We start from the raw sequence: 26822 nt of genomic DNA, 5'->3' as shown, positions 1-26822 counted from the left end.
ATAGATGTATTTTATGGATTATTCATTTTATGATTTGTTAATTGAGATCTATAATTATTTGTTCATTGAATTTTGTAATCAGAAGTTTTTTGAAGATTTGTTTTATCGAGGTTTTCTGTTTTAAGGTTCAGTTTGTTTTATTAATGAGATTTTATTTTATTGATTTTTTTTTTTAATATATTATAATAATTATTAATTTAGGATTAATAATGATATCGATTATTACTAAAATATACCATAGATATATTTTATGGATTATTCATTTTATGATTTGTTAATTGAATTTGTTCAATCATTCGTTTTTGAAGATCTGTTTTATCAGATTTTTGGTTTTATATTCAGTTTGGATAAATTTAGATTTAATTTGATTGATTTAAATATTGAATTTTACTTAATATATTATAATTATTATTATTATTATTATTTTATGTATATAGTATAAGTATGATTTTTAATGAATACTATTATATACAATTTTCATATTAATTATTTATAAATAATTAATCTAAACTACGAGATATTTCATAAGACTACAAATAGTGAATGAGTTTGTTAATTGAATATTAATTATTGTTACTGTATAATATTTTTTTATTCACTAGTGTGACACCTGACATTCATATTCAATCTCAATATTATTAATCAAGAGTAATATTAATTTATACAATTTTTAATAATCATTTATAAATAATTTAATCTAAACTATGAGATATTTATTATTTGGTAATGTGAATAGGTTTATTAATATAATATTAATTACTTTCACTGTGTAATATTTTTTTGTTCACTAATGTGACACATGATATTCATATTAAATCCCTAAATTATTAATCAAAAGTCAAGGTTGTGTCAAGTTGTTTAATGAGATAAAACAAAACAATCAATTTTATTCAACATTGTTAATCACGAGTCAGACTCGTCAAAGAACGCAGTCTGGGGAATTAGGAGTTTCAATGAGATAAAAAAAATGATTAGTTTTATCCTAAAATACAATTAAATATATTTAATAAAAAAATTAATGTCTATAAGACAAATAATGAATTATTTAAACAAAAGAAATAAACAAAATTAAGTTTCAAATATTTTTGTCAAGTTATTTTTGAAACATCGTTGATTTTGGTTCATTTAATGAAGATCGAAGTTGACACGGTTAATGGCCCCCCATAAACGATGCCAAGTAAACCGTCTCTTAGTTATATATATATATATATATACATATATACAAGTATAGGCTAAGGGGAAAATTAAAGGGAAAGAGAAAGATAGATAAAGAGAGAGAGAGAGAGAGAGAGGGTTGGAACGATGAGATTCATTATAATTTCCGTCAGCTGTCACCCATCCGGGCCCTAAACCTCGACTCATCTTTATAGAATTTTGATAACGTCACTGACTTCCACCTTGATTACATTATAACACGATTATTCGATTATTATTGAAATTTTCTAACGTCTAACAAATATCTTACCTTATATAACGTTTTACTCTCTAACTTCTTTTTTTATTACATTACATTTTTAATGTAATATTTAAATCTTTTTATTTAAAAATGCAGAGATTGGTTTCCAATGAAGTTCAAAATTAATGAAACGATTCTAATGAGGTTTTTTTTTTTTGTATTTTGTGTGATTTTTTACAACTTAGAAATTTTTATTATTAATTTAAGGACTTATTATTGCTAATTCAAGTATTTTTTGTTTAAAGGTTGTATAGGTCTTTATATACTGTAAGTTATCAACAGATAGCACTGTATTACAATTCAATTATTTGGTTATATTCACGTCGTACATAACTAACCTTACTTTTTATGTTTTCTTTGTGTATTATTATTTTATTTATTCCATTTTAATTGTGATATTATATTGTTTTTTGTTATAATTTATTGAATAATTTATAATTATATTAAATCAACATTTTATAGCAAAATCACAACAACCCATGGACTAAGCATCCTATTATTAAATACATTTCTGAAACATATGAAATAAAAGTAAATTTAACATTTTTATTAGGATTTAGTAAGAATTTATTTTTACGATATGAAAAAAGAAAGTTCGATAGAGTTTCGTTTTACGATTTAAAAAAAAAAAAAAAAAGAATTTGACAGAATTTCGTTTAAAATTTCAACATCTCGTGATAGAAAGAATTTGTTAGAATCAGGTATAGACGTATGAATGTGTAAATTTATTCTTAAATGTGTGTGTGTGTGTGTAGATGTGTATGTGTGTGAATAGATACGATAAAACTGAAAATTTATGATCAGCTTGAAATATCGAAGACAGACGATGCAGAATCTTGGCGCCAGTTTCTATCATGGATTATATATTTCCTGATAGTTTATACGTGTCATCTTTTTTTTATATAAAATTATTATTATTATTATTATTATTATTATTATTATTATTATTATTATTATTATTATAAAACACGTGTCAAAAGGAATTGTTTAACATTTAACATTAGGATTTGACAGATCTTTTTATTTATACTTACTTTGTAGCACTTTTATTTATATTTATTTTATATACGTAATATTAAGTATTATATTCTATTTTTAGGATTTGGGATTAAAACCAGATAAAATTAATGAAATAAAAAAAATAAAATAAAATAATTTATTATATTATAAATATAATATTGTATTAAATGGTAGAATTAATTTGTTTAGTTAAGCTTATTTGTAACATTAATTATTTAATTTTATTATTTGGATTTAGGATTAAAAAAAGATAAAATTAATGAAATAATAAATAAAATAAAATAAAATAAAATAATGTATTATGTTATAAATTAAATACTATATTAAATAGTACAAATAATATGCCTAATTATGCTTAGTCGTAATATTAATTATTCTACTGTATTATTTGGACTTAATATTAAAAAAAAATAATAATAATAATTAACAAAAAACAACCCAATATTACATTAAAATATGTTAAATGTTAAAATGAATTCGTCTAGTTAAGCTTATTCCTAACAAGAGATTAATCGTTGGAAGAACAATACATCCCGATTTTCCCGTTTCTTTTTATTTATCTCTCTCTCTCTCTCTCTCTCTCTCTCACACACATTTTTTTTCTACTTTTTTCTTTTTTTGTCCCATTCAAGTCATATCGTTCCGTTGCAATCGATATAAAATTGTCCCGGAGGCGGTACGATCCGGTATGGAACATAACGCGGCGCCGCTAACGATTCGAACAAACGTGAACTTTTTCTTTTTTTTTTTTTTTTTTGCTTTTTCTTTCTTTGTTTTTTCTTTTTTTTCTTTTTTTTTTTTTTGTTAACCGTTCGTAGTCCTGTTAAACCGCTTATTCGCCCTACGGTCGAGAAAGTTCGAACAAAAATCGTCAGATTATTTTTCACTGTCTTTTTCCTTTATGATATATACATGTGTGTGTATATATGTATGTATGCATGTATATTTGTTTATTTGATTATTTTTAGATTTTTCTTTCAAAATTGTATCAGGATCATAATAATCAAATAAAAAAGAGAACAATCGTTTTATATTCAAATTTATTGAGACATTTTGTAGTCAGCTCTCTGTTAGACTTATTGTTAGAGAGACTGTTTTTTTTTTTTTTTTTAATTTTATTTTGTAATGAACTTTCATTAAGTATGGTTGAGTAGTTTCGATCTTCATTGGAAATTAACAATGTGACACTGAATTTTTATATATAAAGATCTCTTGTTTATATTTAATTTTATTATGTATATATATTATATATATGTACATATATAAAAGATTAGTGTGAGAGAAAGGATACTATATAATAAAATACAAATTATTGATTCGTCAAATAAGTATTATTACTTGTAAAAAATGTTGACAAAAAATTTCACAAGTAATTGTAGGTTTAAACGTTACCTTTGTTATATTGAAGTAACAAATATTCTTATATTGAATAGAAGAATTTATAGTTTTATTCATAAATCTTCTTGTGTTTCATAGTATAATAATACTAATAATAATAATAATAATAATAAGCAAAAAGAGATAAAACATTTGAAATAAAGATAATATCGTTTGATATTACAAAGAAAATAATACCTTTTTCCATTTCTGTGATACACATAAAATAAAGAAAAATAAAGAAATTTCAATGTTATATAAGAATGGTGTGATTTACCTGTCAATACCACTGGATTCTATAACCGTTCTTGAAATATCTCGTTAAAATGGATTTAAGAAAACGCTGACGTCTTTTATACGATATATATATATATATATATATTTTCTTTTTAGTTTATTCAAGAAAAGGAATATATAATACATACATATGTTATATATATATATGCATATATAAGAGAAGCTTAAGATAAAATACTTTTGTCCTGGAGTATCCTTTTCGAATAGAATATTTTAAAATGCTGATTTTATGTATTTAAACAAAACACAGTCGAGTTTTTTATTCTTCTTTTTTTAAATTTTAAAGAAGATGATAAAAGATTCATTTAAATGTTATTTTTCAAACATTCAAAACAAAGTTAATTGTATGAGTTAATTGTATGAGATAATTGTATGAAACAGGTGATTCATAAAATTGAATCATTAAAATGGTTTATTAAATAATATATATGTCTAATTTGAAAATATTTACGAAAAATAGAAATTAGATTTAGATTTAATTCAATATTAGAATTAATTTGGGAAAAGGAAGACAACAAAGTTGCACAAAAACCAACAAAGTTGTACAAAATCTAACAAAATTTGACAAAAGCCAATGCAAACTGTGCAAAAGATTCAACGTTGACAATATTCTGTCAGAAATCCAAAAGAGAAAGAGAAAGAGAGAGAGAGAGAGAGAAAGAGTATTTGGAATTTGTGTGTCGTTTGTGTCGATCATGACAAACATTGAGTGGATTTCTATGTAACCTCTCCTTCAAAGGGAGAATGAGTGAGTGAGAATGATTTACCCTTCCATCTGTCATTTTGACCAAACCCTTTCTTGCATCACTATCATCTATACATTTATCTCACACTCTTTCTCTTTCTCTCTTATGTTAGTCACAATCCCCAAAATAGTGTAGTATGCTTTCATTCAAACCAAAACCAAGCTTTTAGTCATTCAACAAACACTATAACGTTTATATCCCTCATACCAATGTAGTAGTTGTTAGAATAGTCGAATGATTATTGTAACAACTGTACTTTCGTGAGATGTTCCTGTTAACTAATTCACCAACCGAATTCAACACAAATATTGGATTGGTTTGATCGGTATCCATTATCTGTTGTTTAGCTTTTGATACCATATTTCAACCTGTTTAATATTATGCATGTATACAGTATAACTTAGGAGTTTAATATATATGTAAATTAAGAATGTGGGATAATGTTCAGATATTTATGTAGTTAAATGTTTAACTATAACAAATACGATGAGTGTGAATGATTGAATTATTTGGATTTAGTGTTATGTGTTTGATATTTGGAATATTTAGTAAGTTATCAGGTATGAATGTTGGCATTAAACAAATTGGATCTTTCATTTTAACGTATAAGATATAACATATATATATATAATATTTTGTTATTGTATGAATTATAATTTATAAAATATTCATTAAAAATACAATACCTCTAGTTGGGTTGATTGTATTGCAATAGAAATTAAGGATTGCTAAGATTTCATTAAATTAATATTCACTAATAATTTATGGGAATTCAAAGTAGGCATAAAATATCATAAAATTATTAATATATATAATATATAAATAACAATATACATAAAATAATAAATATATAAATATAAATAGCTAAATTAATGTTATTTGTATCAAAATAATGGAATTATAATGCAGTGCCATCTATTGAATTCCTAAACAATCTAAGGATTAAAATAACCTTTAAATAATAAATTCTTAAATTAGCAATAATAAATCTTTAATAAATCTTTAGTCAGTTCTCTGTTAGACTTAGACTCTTATTAATTTTATTTTTTAATAGACTCAGAAAATATTTTAATTTTTTTTAAATTCAATTTATATGCAAATTTAATTTAATAATAATAATAATAATAATATTGATATAGAATTTTTCTATAATTCATTATAAACACATATCTCTATATTTATTTTATATATTTCATTCTAGTTTTAGATTTAATTTTTTAACAGCTCTTTTTCCATTGAAGATTAAAGTACACGCATCCAAAAATTTTCTAACATCATATCACAATAATAAAAAAAAAATAATAATAATAATTAACTCACGAGAATCAATTTGTACGTATCGAACTTTCAAACAAATAATAATTTAATTAGAGAACGTTGAACAGGTACGAGTATAACAACTCTACTTCAGAGATGATCATCAATTATTAAAAAGTTAGTTGACAAAACCAAAAAAAAAACCCAAAAAACTCGTCCATTTTTCAAACTTAAGAAAACACGATCGATCGATGTTTCCCCTTTTTCACCCTTTCCTCTCACCACCATCCTCTCTTCGATCAATCAAATAACAAATAACACGTTCCCTTATCTGCAAAAATAAAAAAAAAGAACCTTTCATTTTTCGTGTCGTTCGAAAAACAGTCTCGAAGTCTCGATCCATATTCTTTTTTTTTTTTAAGAAAAAATTTCATTTGAAAATAAGAAAAAGGATTTTCTCGAAGGAGTTTAAAATTAAAAAAAAAAAAAAAGAGGAGCTTAAGGGTAAAGAGGAGGAAAGGATTTTCGGAAGGACGAATTCGTTGTCGATTCATGGGGGGATATGACGTTTCCTGAGTGCCGTGTATACAAACGTAAACGAAGTAGCGTCATGCGTCATGGCATGTTCGCACACTTTATGCATTATTCATGGGAGTTGGCCGAAAGAACGAAACCAAACCAACCCTCACACGTTCTCGTCATAGCAATAGTAATAGTAGTAGTAGTAGTAGTAGTGCTAGTAGTTGTCATTCCCCCTTTTCTGACCCCCCACACACCTTCAACCCCAACCCCAACCCCATAATCCCTACCTTCAAAACCCTTACCTTTACTTTCTCACTCCCTTTCTCTCCTACACCCATTACTTTCTTCTCTTTCTATGCATTTACTAGCTTATGTATATAGATTCACGAATATATATGTATATATATGTATATATGTGTAGTATCTAATACCTAGCAAGGTAAGGTTAATACGTAAATGTGTTAGATGTATGCACAAGTGCAACTAGGATGTTAGTATGCAGGTGGCAAGTAAGCAAGTAGTATTGCAACGTTCATGTGTCGTTGGTAATACTGTTGCAAGATTTGCAAATGTAAAACGGGATCATCTCATTATACCTTTTGACATTGAAAAATGGTACAGTGTTTTCTTTTTAGTTTTACATTTTTATCATCTTTTTCTTATTTTCTATCATCCCCTGTCGTTTATCTTAGGTTTAAGTAAAGTTACACGTTGTTTTTAAGGAAATATCAAAGGAAATGAGAAAGGGTGAGGTGAGGTCAGATGGGTTTAAAGGGATTTTTTAGCATAATCTAAATTTTGTTTGTATTTTTGGGGACGATTGAGGAAATAGTATTTTCAGTGATATGTTATTAGATAGAAGAATTAATTAATTTATAATAATTGAAATTGTAATTTGCTTTTTTATGTTTGTATGATTATGATGCAGGTCATTGAAAAATCATATTTGATTTATTTATTATATTATTAATAGATTTTGTTTTATTTAAATTTTGTTGATAGATTCATTAATTTATTTTATTAATTTAATATTATTAAATAATATTTAATATATATTATATATAAATTAAATATATAATTTAATATATAATTAACAATATTTTATATATATATATATATATAATTATAGATAAATGTTATATATAATTTTTGAATTGATTAATTATTAATATAATAAGGATTGCAATTAATATTAAATATATATATTAAATAAATGTTATTTTTATTTTTATTATATTAATTTATTAATTTATTATTATGAAATATTGAAATATTATTTTTAAATATATGTAACAATAATATTACAGTTACAATTACAATATAATATAATTACAATTATTTATATTTGTCCTATCATATAAAACAATATATTTGATTACAATATTGTTCAACAATATCATCAAACTTCAAATACCTGTCAAAACGTTTATTTCTAATTTTTCTTTTTTTTTCAGTCAGCTAAATTGATTTGTGCTTTTATATATATATATACAGTTACTTTGCAATATTTTCAAAAATTGTTCGAAACATTCTATGTTTTCGAGATCTTGTTCAAATATTAAAAAAAAAAAATATTCTATTATTTATTATGTCTGTATACGAATATTCTTTTTTTATCAGACAAATACAATGACCAAACAATTGTTTCTTCTTTTTTTTTTCTTTTTTTTTTTGACAAATGTTTCTTTTCTTTCTATTTTCTCTTTCTATTTTCCACTGACTTCTTTTTTACGAAACAGTGAATCTCGGCACGTTCGAAGATAAAAATATCGTTTGAAATTGTACTTCAACAGAAAAAAAAAGAATAAAAAAGTACAAAACAAAAAACTGTGGTGTCGGCTGCAAAATGTTTACTGCTTTACTTGACCGAGAGCTTTTTCAAGTACCTCGAAACATTTCCAAATTCCACTTGTTCACATTCTTCTTTCATTTTTTTGTTTTCGATTCTTTCGTAGGTGTAAAAATGCCAATCATCGTTTTAGTATTTTGTCAACCTGACAGAATCACTCGTGTGTTATCAAACTTTCGATACAAATATAGATATAATAGATATATCATCAATAAAATAAGAATATATATATACATATATATAAATTATTTAACCCCTTCAGACCCAAATTCTTTTCTGTTTAAGAAAATATTATTTTTATATTAAAATTAATATTCCCGTAAATCTAAATAACAATATACTTTTTATTTATTTATTTATTTATAATTTTTAAATGTACATTTTAATTTACATATGATCAAAATTAATAACATTAGGGAAGTTATGAGAAATATTTCTATAATAAATGTATAATACATTAAGTATATATTAGGTGGACTGGAAAGTAATGTCGCTTTCTAACCTTAAATTCAAACAACCTTTTTTCCTCAAGTATGGAAATACCGGATCAATAAAGTCAATTAATTTTTAATTAAAATATAAAAATTGACATACGTGGAAACGACATTACTTTCCATTCCCCCTAATATTATTTAAATTACAATGTTGCACAAGGTTTAAATAGGTTAAAAGTGCAAATGAATATCTGTGTGATTAAATGATAATAAAAATGTAATTTTTTGCGTATAGGATTAATTTTGAAAAAAATTATAGTTGATCGAAGTTCATTTAATTGCCATCCATATACATCCTACATATAAATACCAATATATATATGTACTTGTATATGTACTTGTGAAAGAGAAAGGATCGCTGTAATTAATAACGAATTAACATCATAGAAGCAGTTATGAGAGTGGAACGATGAAAGCTGAAGTTCAGCGGACTACTAATGGCCCTACGTCGTGTCACAACCTTTTTCAAGTTACAAAAAAAAAATATATAAAAAAATTACCAAAAGAGAGAGAGAGAGGAATAGAGTGATGTTATTTTCCTTTTTTACAGTCAACGTGTAAAAATAAAAATCTTACCTATAGTAAAAATTTAAATAATACTCAGCATATAACCTAATTGCTTGCAGGTATTAAACAATTTTTTATTTTAAAATATTAAAACGGACAAAAATATTCCCCAAAATGAAGAAGAGAGAGAGGGAGAGATAGTATTTTTTTGTTTTTACAGTCAACGTGTAAAAATACAAAACTTAACCTATAGTAAAAATTTTAAATAATACTTTGAACATAACTTAATTGATTACACGATTTAAATATTTTTTGTTTAAATAATAAAAAGGAAAAAAAAATTGCCAAAAGTCAGAGACAGATAGTATTTTCTGTTTTTACAGTCAACGTGTAAAAATACAAAACTTAACCTATCCCAAAAATTAGAATACTACTCAGAACATAACCTAATTACTTAAACGATCTTAAAATCTCGTTTTTTTTTTACAACAATAATAATAAAAAAAGTTAAGATAAAAGAAAAGACTTATAAAATCCCCCCCATAGTAAACGAGAAGAGAAGAGACTGTTTAAAAGGGTAAAAAGTAAAAAAAAATATTTCAACTTCTTTTTAGAATATATATTTCTCCCCTTTTTCGCGTTCACGAAGGAAAAGAAGAAGAAGAAGAAGAAAAGAGTGCAAGGATTGCAAGGATTTGCATATCGGATACGGAACTTGCAAGTAGCAGCAGCACCAGCTGTCCTTGCAACAACCCACCCCCACTTCAACCCCTACTGTCCAACTGCTACTTCATTTCCTATTTTTCTTTTCTTTTTTTTTTTTACTTTGTAAAACCCTTGTAACAGAGCTTTCAACGATCCCTTAACTTTTCCACGCTTTTTCTCTTTTCTTTTATTTATTTTGTTATTGTTGTTGTTTTATCCTTTTTTTTTTTTATATTTGTTCATTTTTATCCCAGAATAATGTTACTAGTAATTTAAATTTGGTTTTTATTGTTTTCTGGTCACTTTTCGTTGACAATTTTGTATTTTTTTTTTTTGTCGATTCTTTCTTTCTAAATCAATTTGATATCATTTGATGAATATTTGATCGTATAAAATTGTTTTTAATTTTAAATAATTATAAAATTATTATAATAGGAATATTATTTTATATTATTGATTTAATTATTAATAATTATAATCATATATATCTTTGAAATAAATAATTTAGGAAAAATTGCACGGATTTAGGTTTCTTAAGATTTATAGGGGTTAGGATTTATAGGTTAATTTAATAATTTGTAATTAATTAATATTAATAACTTATATATAGATACTACTACTATTATTATTAGTATATTTGCTATATTATAATATATTTATTTTTAATTATATTTATATTTATATTATTTAATAATTAATTTTTTATTATCAACTCATAGAATTCATATTTGAATCAAAAAAAAAACAAAAAAATAATAAAAATAATAATAAATAAATATCAATAATAACTAATACTTAATTAAAAATATTATATAAATAAATGTGAACCTATTTTATTTTATTATAATTAATTAAATAATATACTAATCTTATCGATTATGAAAAAAAAAAAAATAAAAAAAAAATACTGAAATATAGAATACTTTTCTTTTTTGTTCATATTTGTCCGTACATAAGTCAAATTGAATATTCAAGAAGTAAATTATATTCCTCAGTTTGTACGATAAAAGTCGCATTTCCTGTAAATTACGAGGGACAGAAAAAAAACCTTTCCTTCTCTCTCTCTCTCTCTCTCTCTCTCTCTCTCTCTTTCCTACCTCTCTCTTTCTTTCTTTCTCATTTAACGTTCGAGTCACGTTCGATTCTATTTACGACGACGAATAACGAGAACACACACTACCACCTTTCTACCTTTAACTTACACAAAATACTTTAGCAGTGTCACGATTTAGTCCAGGGGCTTTTGAATATGTTAACTACCGAAACAATTACTCACGAACACGTTTCTTGAGACCTGCTTAACTTTGATTGTATAAGTATTCTTTTTATTGTCTGACCCAATTTATTTTATACTACTAATACTACACTACCCAAACCATTTCTTTTACTACTATATTATTGGGAGTACAAATTAATTCAGTCCGTTTTTCTAGCTCAAATAATGCATTTATTTTCAACAGATAATGAATTAACAAATTAATCAAAATATTTATCATCATTGTTTACAACTTTTTCCCACCTCTCAAGTAATTTTTAAATCCCGTCTCTAAAAAACATCTCGTCTTTTGACGCGATCCAATTTTGAAGCCAATTTTCGATTTCTTCGAAAGAAGTGAAGTAATGACCTGCTAAATCGTGTTGCATCTGTAGAAACTGTCAGTAGTTAGAAGGAGCAATGTCTGGAGAATACGGCAGGTGGGGTATGACATCCCATTTGATCATTTCTAAATATTTGTTGACAATTTTTGCGACGTGACGCTGAGCGTTATCATGCAAGAATAACTTTGTCATATCTGTTTTTATATTCCGATCGTTTTCTCGTAATGCTCATAGATTTGAAACGTACAGACACTGCTTTTTGGGTCACCCCCAACGTAAGTGCAAACCCGTCTTGCATTTGACTCGGATCTTCATCGAGTAATGCCTGTAATTCATCGTCTACGAATTTTGTTAGCTGTCCTAAGCAAGGTCTATCTTAAACGCTGAAATCACCACTTTTGAAGTGTCCAAACCATTCTCTACATGACTTGTCAGTTAGAACATTGTTACCGTAAACTTCCACAAACATACGATGAACTTCAGCTACACTTGTTTTCATATTAAAACAAAAAATTCAAACTTGCCGCAAATACAGTTTAGTTATCATAAAATCTGATATTTTCAACAGCGTAACAAAAAAATAATTTTGTATGAAACTCAAAACAATACAAACTGGATATTATCGGCAGATGTTCAATCTGTCTAAAACCACGGCAATTAGCTGTTAATATTTCAAAATTTAATGTTTCAGAGCCATCTATTGAAAACGAACCGAATTATTGAATCATGAATAATATGCTCACGAATAAATTAATTACAAAATGAAACAAAATCTCTGCTTAAAACTGAATATTACAAATGTTTTAAAATAAATCTAAGATATATATATAATCTATGTATATTAAAAAAGAAATTTGAATAAACTCTGTTACGTGAGATCGAATTTTAAAGGTTAGAAATATTTTCTTTAGGATAAAAAATTCATTCCTCTCTTTCCGTGAGGTTTTAATTACAAGGGTAACGATGAAACGACGGAAATCGCGTACACCACGAGTGAGAATAATAGTCGGATTAATTAGCTAACCGTATAATCACCATAATACGGTGTGGTGATGATGGTGGTGGTGCTGGTAGTGGTGGTGGTACTGGTGCTGCTAATGAAATTCACGGAATGAGTAGTACCGGTCAAACATTGACGTATTCGTTTCAATTAATTGTTTGCTTTGACGAATCGTTTCAAATCTTTCCCGTATTTTTTTCTTTTTATTTCATCCTCCACATTTTTATCTTTAGATCATTCAAAATTAAATACTACGTTAGTCAACATTATTTTTATTTTATGATTAATTTTAATCATTTTATTTATTTTAATTATAATTATTTATAATTGTATAATTCCTATATTTCGTTAATAATAATAAATTAAATTAAAATTGATAATATTAATTTTTATTTTACTTACAAGTACATGTGTACGTATACTTAGATAAAAATGTATAAACTAATTGTTAATAAATGAATGAAACGATATCTGACGTAAGAGTAAATAATATACATATATCAAAGTACGTGAATATATAATTCAATGATACTAACACCTAAATTAATTAGCTTATCGTATAATTGTGGTAATACTCTGTTAGTACCGGTCTTGGTTCCGATGTCACGTTCCTATTCTGTTATACTCGATAATTGAATTTATTCGTACGGTTCGTTTGCAATAACGAGCACACATGTGATAAAGTACCATTCTAACTGTGAGTTTAATTATTTACCGTCTATGAATTTTACTGTATATATATATATATTATAGTTATTACTACCATATCCTAAAGAAATAAATTATATTAACAGAACTATTCTTAGAGATGCATATCAATTCAATAACTAGTATGATTTTAATTTCTTTTTTGATTTTTTGTTTTCTTCTTTCTCTAAATACACCCTATACACCTTTAAAAAGAGTCTTTTAACTATTTCTCACTTTGTTTCCTTTAATTTCTTTTTAATTGCACATTATGAAACGAGTTTAGTATTAAAATGAGGGATCATACCACAATAAGTGATGATAATGTTTATATAAATTTTTAATTATTTAATTAAATTGAAACAAGAGCAAAATAATAGTTGCATTATTATTAAATACATTCTTAAGTTATAATATAACTATACTATAATATTATAATAGTATAATAATACTGTAATATTATAGTATTATTTGCAACCATAAAACAAATAACATAATCTTACTATATTATAGTATTATAATAGTATTGGAATACTTTAATACTGTATTATTATTTTTTGAAGCCATATAACAAAAAACATAACATTAAGCACAGTATTATAATACTTATAATTATAATGTAAAACTACAGTATTATATTTTGAAACCATATAACAAATAACAATATAACACATAGTATTATAATACTACAGTACTTTAGTAATGTAATAGGATAACAATACTACAAAATTATGGTATTACTTTTGAAACCATATAACTAATAACATAGCATAACATATACTATTGTAATACTATAAAACTACAGTATTATTTTGAAACCATATAACAAATAACAAAACAAAATACTTAGTATTATAATACTATAGTTCTCTACTATTATAATACTATAACACAACAGTATTATTTTGAAAGGATATAACAAATTATGTTTACAGTTGAGTTAGGTGAATCTACTTAGATGAAAACGTAGTTAAGTTTTGGAGTAGCTGATCGATTTTCGAAAATTCGCAATTCGTTGAAGGGCTAGACTACCTAGGACCCTTTAGCTAACAAGGTAGTAACGAACCAACCGGCTTTAAGCGTTACGTTTGATCGATCGATCACTTTGATTACCAGTTTAGGGCTTATCGCTAACCGTTTGTTCGTTCGAGCAAATGTCTATGTATATCTATGTGTGTGTTTGTGTGTGTATGCGCGCGCTGACCCTTAGCCAACACCCTTTCCCTTTCTCTCTATTTCTAAATTAGGATCACTCGGTAGAAGCGTAAATAAGATCAACGAGCGAAACGAAACCCCATTGACGTTGACATTATTTATCATTCTTTACCATCAGTTCTTCAAGAGAATGATTATTATGATTACTATGGATGATAAAATGTATTATAATGATTTTATTACAGTAGTATATTGAGTATCATCAAGTTTTGAAAATTATTACTATGATTATTATGAATGATAATATGTATTGTAATAATTTTAGTATAGTAGTTTATTAAATATTATATTATTTAGGTTTAAGAATGACTATTACCATTACTATGGATGTTAAAACTTGTTGCAATAATTTTATTACAGTAATATATGAAATATTTTATTTAGGTTTGAGAATGACTATTACCTTTACTATAGTTGATCACATTTATTACAATGATTTTATTATATTAGTATATTAAATATTATTTAAGTTTTTATGTTAAATTTTATATCAAATATTAAATATTTGAGTAATATTACTTAAATTTACTATAATATATTGAATAATTTTACAAAATTTGACTATATATATGAAACAAATATTTTATAGTATTATAACTGAATGTATAATGATTCTTGAAATTATTTATTAATAATTATTTGAATTCTATACAAGAGTTTTATTTATTAACCAATTAAAAATCATTATAAATTGACTATTATAATCAAAAATTGATCTATTGTAAAATAATTACATGACAAAATATGAAAACGTTATTTCGCGTTATTTAACTCGATAACGATCAGATACACACTCGAGTTTCATTTTTCACATATTAAAGGGAACAAAAGAAAGGGAAACGATCAAAATGTTCGTTGTTCAACGTTTTAACGTTTTATCGTTTCACCAATATTAACGTGTAAACGTACTCATTTATTCATTCATTCATTCATTCCTTTATTCATCCATTCTATACATTTATCAATCACAATCTGTAACTAAATACATAAATGTAATTATTTCTATTAATTATCATTGCAATTAATATTCAATATGTATATACATATATACATACATAATTGAAATAAATTTTGTTAATAATTGTCTTCATGTATTGTTTAATTACACACGTTATAAGTCTTGAAATTAGTCATGCCATTTGAAATCCCTACGAAACCAACACGATTAGCTTCGAGGGATTACGAAAAGCTCTTGTGTCCTCTCAGTTCCGGGGATTAGGATAAGAGAACTTCTATCTCTCTCTTTCTCTTTCTTTCACATACACACACATAAATTCTATTTCTCTCTCTTAGTACAATTATCAAAGGTAATGGGTATAATATACATTCTACACTTATATTTTATTTATTAGATTATAATACAAATGATTGTACACACATATTTGTTTAATATTTAGAATCAATATTAACATTACTAACTATATCATAAATAGTATAAATATTAAGTAGAATAAATTAATTATGGTTAATAATACTATTGAAACTGATATTCTAATATATTTGATTATATAATTATAACTATATAATTGAATGAAATAGTTCAATACAACACAGATCACTTAAATTATGATTGTACACATATTTGTTAAATATTTTGAATCAATATTAACATTACTATATAATAAATAGTATAAATATTAAGTATAATAAATTATATAGTTTAATATAACTACTGAAACTGATTATACAATTGATTATATAATTATAACGATATAATTGAATTGTATAGATCAATAGAATACAGATCACTTACATTATGATTAAAAATTATGATTAAATATTTGATTAAACATTTGATTAAATATAAATAATATAACTCATACCATAACCTCAATCCTCCACTCTAAAATAAATTTGTTAATCCAATCATCCCTATAATAAATCAATCTATTTTAAAATGAAATACAATAATAATAAAGCTCATGTAGATACTTATGATAAACTAATTGAATATTCGTATCTATTGCAAAATAAAATAAATAAATAAATAAATTGGATTTTTTTTTTTTTAGATAAGTCGTAGTTTAAAATAAATCGTTTTTCGAGCAAGTTCACTTTTTTAAATATGCGAATCACGTATAAAGTTCATGCTACGTACTCCGGTAACTATGAATATCGAATCGGTGAGAGGAAAAATCGGTGAACGTGTAGAAGGTTAAGGGGTAGGAGTGGAAATGGAGTTTGGGATGGGGATGGGGATGGGGGTGGAAGGTGTGCGCATGTTGCCCTATTCGAAGTAACGTTGCTCGCGCGTAAAATCATCCCTTATTCCGCTTTTCATCGGAACTGTTCGACCACTTTCCAGTCTGCACAATCACCCTAACCCCACTCCAACCCATTCTACCTCACCCTAGATCAGATCAGACCAGACCAGACCAGACCAGACCAGACCAGTCCAGTGCAACTCAGTTCACCCCTACCATTGCGTTTTTCCTTTTTTTTTTTTATCTTTCCAGCCTGTCAACCCTGGGGGGGTTACGTTCGACTTTAGTTCGTAAAGAAGGTTCGATAGGAACTCGTTAAAACTTCTTTTCCACTTTTACTATCTTTTTAGAAGACTATACTTTCTTATCGATGAGATTCTTGTCAATTTTTTTTTGTTTTGTTTTTGTTTTCTTGTTTTTTAGTTTATTTTTTTTTTTTTTTATCAAAAGTGTCTCATTTCCCGTAAAGTCTCGTAAGGGTTAAAAACTTCATTCCTTCGAAGTGAGTTCTGGGGATTTCATTTCCTTTTTTGAAAAGTAAATGAAAAATGGTAGATTGTAAAAGTAAATAAAATATTTTGTAGAACTAATAAATAATATTTGATAAAATATATAAAATAAATAATATTTATATTATATATATATATATAAAAGATTGGATTAAATGTTAAGCATTTTTAGGCAATTATAATTTTTTTTTATTAATAAAATTATTGCCAATTTTTTATAATAAATATTTCAAAAAAATCTAAATTATATATTTTACTTAGAATTTAAAATAAATTATCAAAATTATTTCTTTCTTGCTAGAAATTACAAATTTTGCAGAATCTTTCTAGATTATGTTTTTGAAAAAGAACAAATGAAATAAAATAAATCAAAATATGCAACTCTTCCAAATAATAATTGCAAATAGGCAATAATTGCAAATATCAATTTTTAAAATTTATACAATAAATAAATAATATATTTGAAGTAAATATTGAATAAGATTATTAACATTAGTTTGAATAAAACATCAAGTGAAATTATTTCTAAATATAACAATTCAAAAGTGTTAAGATAAAAAGATAAGATAAATAATAACGTTAATGCACAAAATCTGGACAAAGTTATGAATTATCTTATTTCCTTTTTTTATTTTTTTTTTTAATACTATCATTATTAATTATTTCTTTTTCTTCTTCTTCTTCTTCTTCTTCTTTCATTGGTGTAATCGTAGTTTATGATTAAAAAGTAGTGAATAATTTTTCTTTTCATTTCTTTCTTTTTTTTTATCGCAGAACAAAACCACGTATAAGTCGTTCGTTACTTTCTGAACGTGTGCTTGTGTGCCAGTTAAAAAAAAATAGAAAAGAAAGGGAAAAAAAGGAATAAAAAAGAAAGAAACTCCGTTACCTGTCCCAACGTTACCACATTTGCATGTAAATGTGGTTCTATTTCTTTCTCTCTCTCTTTCTCTTACTTTCTTTCTCTTTTCTCACACCTACGACCATCATCATCATCATCCAACGACTACGACGATAAAAAATAATTCACTTCCTCGTCCCAAGGACACCACTACTAACACAACGACGACGACGACGACCTGGCATTCGCTATAAAACTCCTTACTCGAATATTCTTTTTTTAACTCATCGATTAAATCCAATTTCGTTGTTGCCATTAGCATTTTAATCGTTCTCGTTTTCTTCTACGTGCTTGCCACAATGTTCTTTTATAATTTATGGAAAAAAAAAAAAAAAAAAAAAAACAAGTAAAATCAAAGAAAACTTGAGAATATCAAAATTTATGTTGCATATATTTATATAGGTGTAAACGTATGTATATAAGGGTGTATGATGCATGTGTGCATATGTGCATATGTGCATATGTTGAATAAAAATCTCGTATTATGTATCGTACACAGGTATATTTTTTTTCTCTTGCTTTTTTTTTCTTTTTTTGTTGAAAGACATTTTCAGTTGGGTAATAAATACTTTTGAAATTATTTAACAATTTATATGCAAATATAATATGTGCTGAAATGTTACTTTCACTATTGCAATATTTTATTTGGTAAGAAGTAATATTGGGAGTTTTAATATTTTTATTTATTTAAATATAATAGTAATATTAATGAGAAATTTTATTGATTCAACAATTTGTAGGAAAATATTTTTAATCGAAAGAATTATATTTAATATTATATTATTAAAATAATTTATCAAGTTTGTCAAAAACCAATATGTGTAAATTTATTTATTAATAATATTAATAATATTATAAATATATAATATTAATGAGTTATTTTATTGATTAACTAATTTATAAATAATATAATATTTTTAATCGAAAGAATTATATTTAATATTATATTATTAAAATAATTTATCGAGTTTGTCAAAAACCAATATGGTTAAATTTATTTATTAATAATATTAATAATATTATAAATATATTATATTAATGAGTTATTTTATTGATTAACTAATTTATAGAAAATAATATTTTTAGTCGAAAATTATATTTTTAAAAGAATATATCAAATTTGTTAAAAACCAATACGGTTGAATATATTTTTTAATATTTTCTGATATTTTCTGATATTTTCTAATATTCGTTTCTGATTTCTAATATCATAAACCTTTTAAAATTTTAAATAATTGTTTCAATAAATACTTAAATGAAACCAAACGAAAAAAATACAGCTTTAATTATAATTGTCTAACTCAACAAATGAATGAAAAAATTGTCAAGATAAATTTATTACAAAATATTATTAATTATCATTACTTTTGTTTTTGTTCTATAAATGACAACTAATTAATTCGTCAATTAAAATATAAAAATATAAACTTTAGTATACGTTTAACTTAAAGTATAAATTAAATAATATAAAACAATGTTCCACCATTCATAAATAAAAGTAAATACAATGACTAAAGTTTAATAAAGAAACATGAGTTCTAAACAGAGATCCTGTACCAACTTAGTCAGGTCATCCAATTAGTTCGCCAGAATATTCCTGGAACCGGAAATTACAATGTACTGTCAGGGACAGTCACAAAAGGGCAAAATGGAAAAGCTTTCCTAGGCTTTCCTACCTAAAATGAAACCTTGATACATTCCCTAAAATATACTAAACAACAAGAACAAAAAAAATACTTAATGAAAAAATAAAAATCCATCAAAAAGAAATGAAACTAACATTTTCATACTTTATACAATTTTTTGTTTTGTTAATAACAATTATTAATCTTTTGTTACAGAATCTGAAGAATCAGATCATGACGACGAATCTTTGGGTGGAACAGGTAAGAGATAATTATTTGTTAATTAATTAAAATTAAAATTATTTGTTAATAACAATAATTTGTTTTTATTTATTAATCTTTAATTTATTTTACAAATAAATTTAGTGTAATTAACCCTTTGAATGTTGAATACTTTTAACTAAAATTGTTTGTAGGAACAGAATAATTTATTACTAACTAATAATCTAATAATCAATAATTTTATTATTAGAAATTAATTAATTTAAATTATATAATAATAAATTAATTAATTTTAATAATAATATAATTCTAATTATAAATTATATTTAATAATTAAAGTTGTTCTTTCTGTGAATATAATTTAATTAAATAATATAAACATTACATTATTTTACATAAATATTAACAAACACGATCGACCACTTTGGTAATTTTTACCATACGCATATATGCGTCCATAGCACTCTAATGGTTAAATTAAAACAATGAAAGTGTATCAAAGTGATGTTTTTAAATGAGATCAAAAGTCTTCATTGAAAACCAAAGTAGAAGTAGAATAATAAAAAAAGTATTGTAGATCAAGAAGGGTAACAAAAATAAATTAAAAAAATTCTAGAGGGTTAGGAAAAAAGGATAAGGGGTTAGAATGATAGGAAAAGTACTATCGTCAACTACTAACATAGACAAATATAATTGAAGAATAATTAAGCTAGACCAATTAACGTTCCAATCCCAACCAACCAATCCTTTCCCCCTCCCACTAACTCCTCCCCTCCTCTTACTCTCCTCCCTACTCCGTCACTTCTTCCCCCACCCCCTTTCGTAAGTTCGTTCGTTCGTTCATTCCTTCGTGACATAATGAAGCTAACAGGAAAAGCTCTGGCAAGTACTTTCAAACAAAGTCGAATTTTGCAAAAGCTCTTCAAACGCATGAAGCTTCTCGTAATTACCCATTGAAGATCTAGTTAGTTGAGAAACTAAAGATCATTATCATTCGTGTCCTTCGTTAATGATAGAGAGAAAAATGAAAAAAAAAAAAAATGTTTGTTTATTAAAACAACACAACGAAATACAAGGGAACATAATTAAAAATAAAAGTATGTGACATGGGGTATGACTTGAATTATTGTTCAAGTTTTGAAATGATTTTTGAAGTGTATAGGTTTGTAGTTTTATTTTGAATTTAGGTCAATGATCTTTAATTGAGAGAGAGAGGGAAACTCGAATGACCCAGATAAATATATTTTTATATTTTGCTCAGGTTGGTTTAGTATGTGTATGGTTGTTTCTTAAAGTTTGATCGTAAATCAAAGAACTTCTTATTAATATTTTGGAAATTTCTCTTACAGGAGGTTTCCTAACTTTGAGAATTTATTGTCTTTTTAGGTTTATCGTATTATAGTATATCGTATTTTATCATATTGTTCACGTATAAACTTTTATGTAAAGTATGATATAGTATAGTAAAATTAAATATTATTTTATATATTTTATAATTAAATTGAAAAGTTGAACCAATTTGATTGATTTTCAATTTTTCGTTGTTGTATAATATTATTTAATTATTTTTTATTATTATATATTTATTAAATATAAATATTATTGTTTAAATTATTGTTTGTTGGTATTTAGTAATGTTTAGAAAAATTATAATTCTAAATTTAGGATTACATTATTTTGCATAACATGAGTCTTCATTGCTAACAATATTAAGGAAATTTTTAAAATATAATTAATAATTAATAAAATATTTAAACATCTAAGGTTAATATGTATTAATATGATAACTATATAATAACTATAATATTTAATTAATTATATATGTCATATAATATGGTAATTTTACATACAAATATATATGTAATAAATATATGTAATAATATAATAAGTATTAATATATATTATTATATTTTATAATATTTGATATAACTAAATAATTATTATTAATATATAAATATTACAATTATTATTTTATATAAAATATTTAAATTATATATTTAAATTATATAATTATATTATATTTACTAATAATGATAATAATATAATTATATTATATAATATTTAATATAATTAAATAACTATTATTGTATAGTAATACATTAATTACAAAATACATTAATAAATTAATAGTATAATATTACTTTAATGAATAATATAATATACACTATATTATTAAGTACTATAGTATTACATAATACTTTATATAATATATAGTATATATTATATTATTAATTATTGTAATAACTATAATATATTAATACAAAATATTACTTGATACTATATTACAATATAAAAATACTTTTCTCATATTTTAAACAATATATTATATCACCCTATACTATACTAACACTATCTTACACTATACCATAAAATTCTCGATAAAATCATACGTTCTAACCTAAAAAAAAATCTTGCAATTAAAATGTCGACTCTCATCATCAAAAACATGCTTTTGACAAGAAACGAAAATAATCTAAAGAAAAAAAGAAAAATTACATTGAAACAAGAAAAAGAGAGAAAAATTTGAGTGAGATAAAAAGAAATAGAAAAAGATGAAAAAGAGAGAGAGAGAGAGAGAGAGAGAGTGAGTAGATACGAAATTGGAATCCTTTCGTTGTGAGTTAAACTAAACTACTTCTACTCATCGTAGCAACCTTTAACGTTTCTCTTTCATCTTTAGGAATGTTATCGTTTGACCCTAACTCTCACCCTTCCTCTTCCTCACCCCCTATCTCACCCCTTCTCTCATCCCTTCTATCACTCCCTTTTTTCGTTAAAATCCACGTTTTTAAAAGAACTGCAAATGTGATATTTCTCGTAAAAACTGAGGATTTCATCCTACCATCGGATAAATACCACTGCTAACAGTAATAGTACTAATGATAGTAATAGTAGTAGTAGTAGTTATAGTAGTGATAGTAATAGTAATCGTCGACGTTTTAAAAGAGACGAACTTTGAGCTCGGATTTTCCAACGAATCAGCATTTCTTAATCCCTCAGCTTGAGTTTCTGAACCCACCATCACCAGCACTACCACCATCACCATCATTACAACGATTGACGAGAGAGTATCGGTTCGTGATCTTTTTCCTATGCTTGACACAAAAGTTCCTAGAAGAACTAGAGGATAGATTGGAGATGAGTGGAGGATGGGGTTAGTAATCAGAGTGTTGTAAAAGAGAGCTTGATGAACGATTCGTCATTAAATCACGATTCACTACGGTTTTAACGTTTGGATAAGCTTCATGGTTCGGTTGAGAAATAAAAAGGAAAAAAAAGGAGATAGAAAGAAAGAGAGAGAGAGAGAGAGAGAACAAACTAAAAAATAGGAAAGAAAGAATGAATGCGTATAAGTATGTATATAAAATTAGAGTTTATATACAGTAGTATAATATTTAATGATTATCTTTAATTTGTTAAGGTTAGGAACTAGATAATTCGACTTTTTAATTAATAATGGTAAAACATTATTTTTTATTATACTTATATTTAATACACAAAAGTGTTTGTGTATTTTTTTTTATTAATATTTCAATTGCATATAAAGGAACATTTTAATTAAATTATATTTATTTAACATTGTAATAGTTTAAATAAATTTTTAAACATTGCATTACCTAAAACAACGCAATAAACCAACTGACTTTTAATTTATAATAATATATATAAAAATATTTTATATAATAATAAGAAATATGTTATTTTAATATTCATTATATTTATATTTTATTATTTATCTTATTATTATTATATATTTATATTTTAATAAAATATATACTAGAGATAATTTTTGAAAACTTTACTTCATTATTGAGTCAATATATAAACAAATAATTTTGCAATTATTTACATTGATTTTTAGTCAGTTCTCTGTTAAACTTAGACTTTTTAAAAATTTATTTTTTAATAAACATTCATTAAGATTCTTCTAACAATTTCGAATTTCATTGGTAACCAATAACGTGACACTGAATTTTTATATTTCAAGATGATTTTAATAAGTTTCTATTGTTTGTTTCTTTTCTTCACTTTTCTCTTTTTTTTTTTTTTCATTATAAGCTTTGTAATAGTACTATTACAAGAACAATTACGATATGTGAACTGATTGTGATAGAAAAATGATGAAGAATTAGAAACAGAGAAATGGTAAATGGGAAAGAGAATGGTAAAAGGGAGTTACAAAATTGGAAATTATCTCTGATTTGATCGGACCTAATTACATGACCCTTTTGACAAGGGTGGACGACTACGCATTCCAAATATGTATAGGTACGTGCGAATTGCGACAGATTGCCCGTTAATTATGTGGGCTTATATTTCGTGCGAATTTCCGATTTAATCCCATTCACATTTGTTCCACCTACGTACATACGTATCTATACATATATACATGTATATATGTGTGTATTGTCGAATATTTTCCACGATAAAATCGACACATCGGTAAATGTACACACACACACACACACACTCTCACAGACACACCCTTTTACAATTTTATCGTTAAAATAAGTTCTTTCTTTTTTTCTCTCTCTCTCATTTTTTTTTTTTTTTTTTTTTTTTTTAATTCAAATTTGTATCATTCAGTTAAAATAGAACGTGAAAAAAGAAAATGTGTTATTTTTCGTATGGAAAATAATATTTCAATATTTTCGTCGATTTGTAATTTCGAATCAAATATTTAACTTGAAACTTTAGCATGTGAATTTTATCAATCGATCGAATATCGTCAAAATGATATTTACATTTTATTCGTTTTTTTTTTTTCTTAATCGTTAAATATTTGAACTAGATTTTATATTTGTTTGAAAGTAAAGTAATCAAATATTGTGTGTGTGTGTGTCTATTTTATAATACTTTTGGATAATCAAAAGATTTGATTTACATTGGTACACGTATGTATGTATTGTAATGTATGTATGTATGTATGTATGTAAACGTTCGTAATGGGAAACGTCTTGCACAGGGGGGTTTTATCATATCATAGTAAATGCTTTTAACGTCATACGAGAAAACGATATACGAAGAAGTCATGAACTTGTCGCAACTAGACGAGTAAAAAGAGCGTGTAAGATAAATAGACAAACAGACAGAAGGAAGCACAGACAAAAGGGCAGACGGATAAATAGATAGATAAATAATATGAACAAGAAATAGTATATATATATGTGTATGTGTATAAACTTTGAGAAGTTTGCTAAGTAATATTATACAATCGATAAATCTCTATTTTATAGACCTAAAGATAATAAAATATTTTATTATATTTGTATTTTTTTTTTTTCGAAAGATACAAACACACTTGCTATCGTTTTTGCATTCGTATTGAATAAAAATAAAAAAGAATTATTAGTATGTAATACAAATGGTAAGTATTATATCGATTAACAATAAAACTGTCGATATTTCCAATAAATTAATAATAACAAATGAAATATTAGTATACACGTATTTTGTATCGATATTCATATGTATATATGATAATAAATAATATAAAATAATAAATATAAATATAAATAATAAATAATAAATATGAATATTAAGTAATAAATAATAAATATGAATATTAAGTAATAAATATAAATAACAAATATAAATATATACATTAAATATAATTATAAATAAAATAATATTAAAATGTAAATAAAATAATAAATACAAATATAAATAAAATTATAAATATAAATAATAAATAATAAATAATAAATATGAATATTAAGTAATAAATTAAAATATTACACACATACATTATAATTTTATAATAATAATTATAAATGTATAAAACAACAATTTTCAATATATTTGAAAATTTTAACAATTATTTTGATTACTTTAAAAAGTAATTTATATTATAAAATAATTCATTTATTTACCAATATTATAAATCAAAATTAAAAAAAAAAAAAGAATAAAATATAAGATAACTTAAAAAATGTCAAAAATTTAGTCAAAATGGTTAATCGTTTAAAACGTGAAAGGATTATCTCTATCTTGTTTCATGAGAAATAGAAAGCTAAAGATAAAGATAAAACCACATACACATACACCCACACACTTACAAACACATGCAGAAAGAGAAGGACGATATTACGTAGATCAAATAAATAAAAAAAAAAACAAAAAATTGAAAATAAAATAGTGAATAAAGTTGAAACGATATAGCTTTGGTCAATATTGTGGTATCGTTTAAAATACACGTTTTTCTCTATTTTATTTCGTGATAAATAGAAAGCTAAAGATAGAAATAAAACCACACACATGTACATACATCTAAGAAAAAACAAAGAAAGGGATAATATTACATAGATCAAATAAATAAAAAATAAAAATAATAAATTGAAAATAAAATATGAAATAAAGTTTAAATGGTGGAACTTTGATTAGATTTGTGGAATCGTTTAAAATACACATTTTTATCTATCTTGTTTTGTGATAAATAGAAAGATAGAAATGGAGATAGAACCAACCCTTCACACAAACACATATACACATACATATACATATACATACTTATACAGACAAAACAGAAAGATGTTAGATATGTTAGAATAGTTCTCTATGCTAGATTAGCTATGGCACGAGTGGTGTGTTTCGGTCATTACTCGAGATTCCACGTACGATACGTTAGCA

General features: G+C 24.6%; 1 protein-coding gene across 7 annotated transcripts in view; it reads left to right on the top strand.

The window, feature by feature from the left end:
• nAChRalpha4 (nicotinic acetylcholine receptor alpha4) overlaps positions 1-26822 on the top strand; it is a 185045-nt gene that overhangs the window by 54042 nt on the left and 104181 nt on the right. For 5 of the 7 annotated variants that reach the window (XM_089176757.1, XM_015330883.2, XM_015330882.2 and 2 more), the window contains one exon: positions 20187-20231. In XM_089176757.1, coding sequence (XP_089032883.1) covers positions 20187-20231 — 45 coding nt within the window. Of the gene's footprint in view, positions 1-20186; positions 20234-26822 lie in introns of all 7 variants that reach the window. The other 2 variants (XM_089176759.1, XM_089176758.1) reach the window with 1 other exon arrangement.

The sequence above is a fragment of the Polistes dominula genome, unplaced genomic scaffold (genome assembly GCF_049000335.1).
Source record: "Polistes dominula isolate Pdom_NZ unplaced genomic scaffold, Pdom_raw_medaka contig_80, whole genome shotgun sequence".
Taxonomy (NCBI): Eukaryota; Metazoa; Arthropoda; class Insecta; order Hymenoptera; family Vespidae; genus Polistes; species Polistes dominula.
The sequence above is the reverse complement of the archived record's forward strand: the minus strand, read 5'-3'. Positions and strand labels throughout refer to the sequence as shown.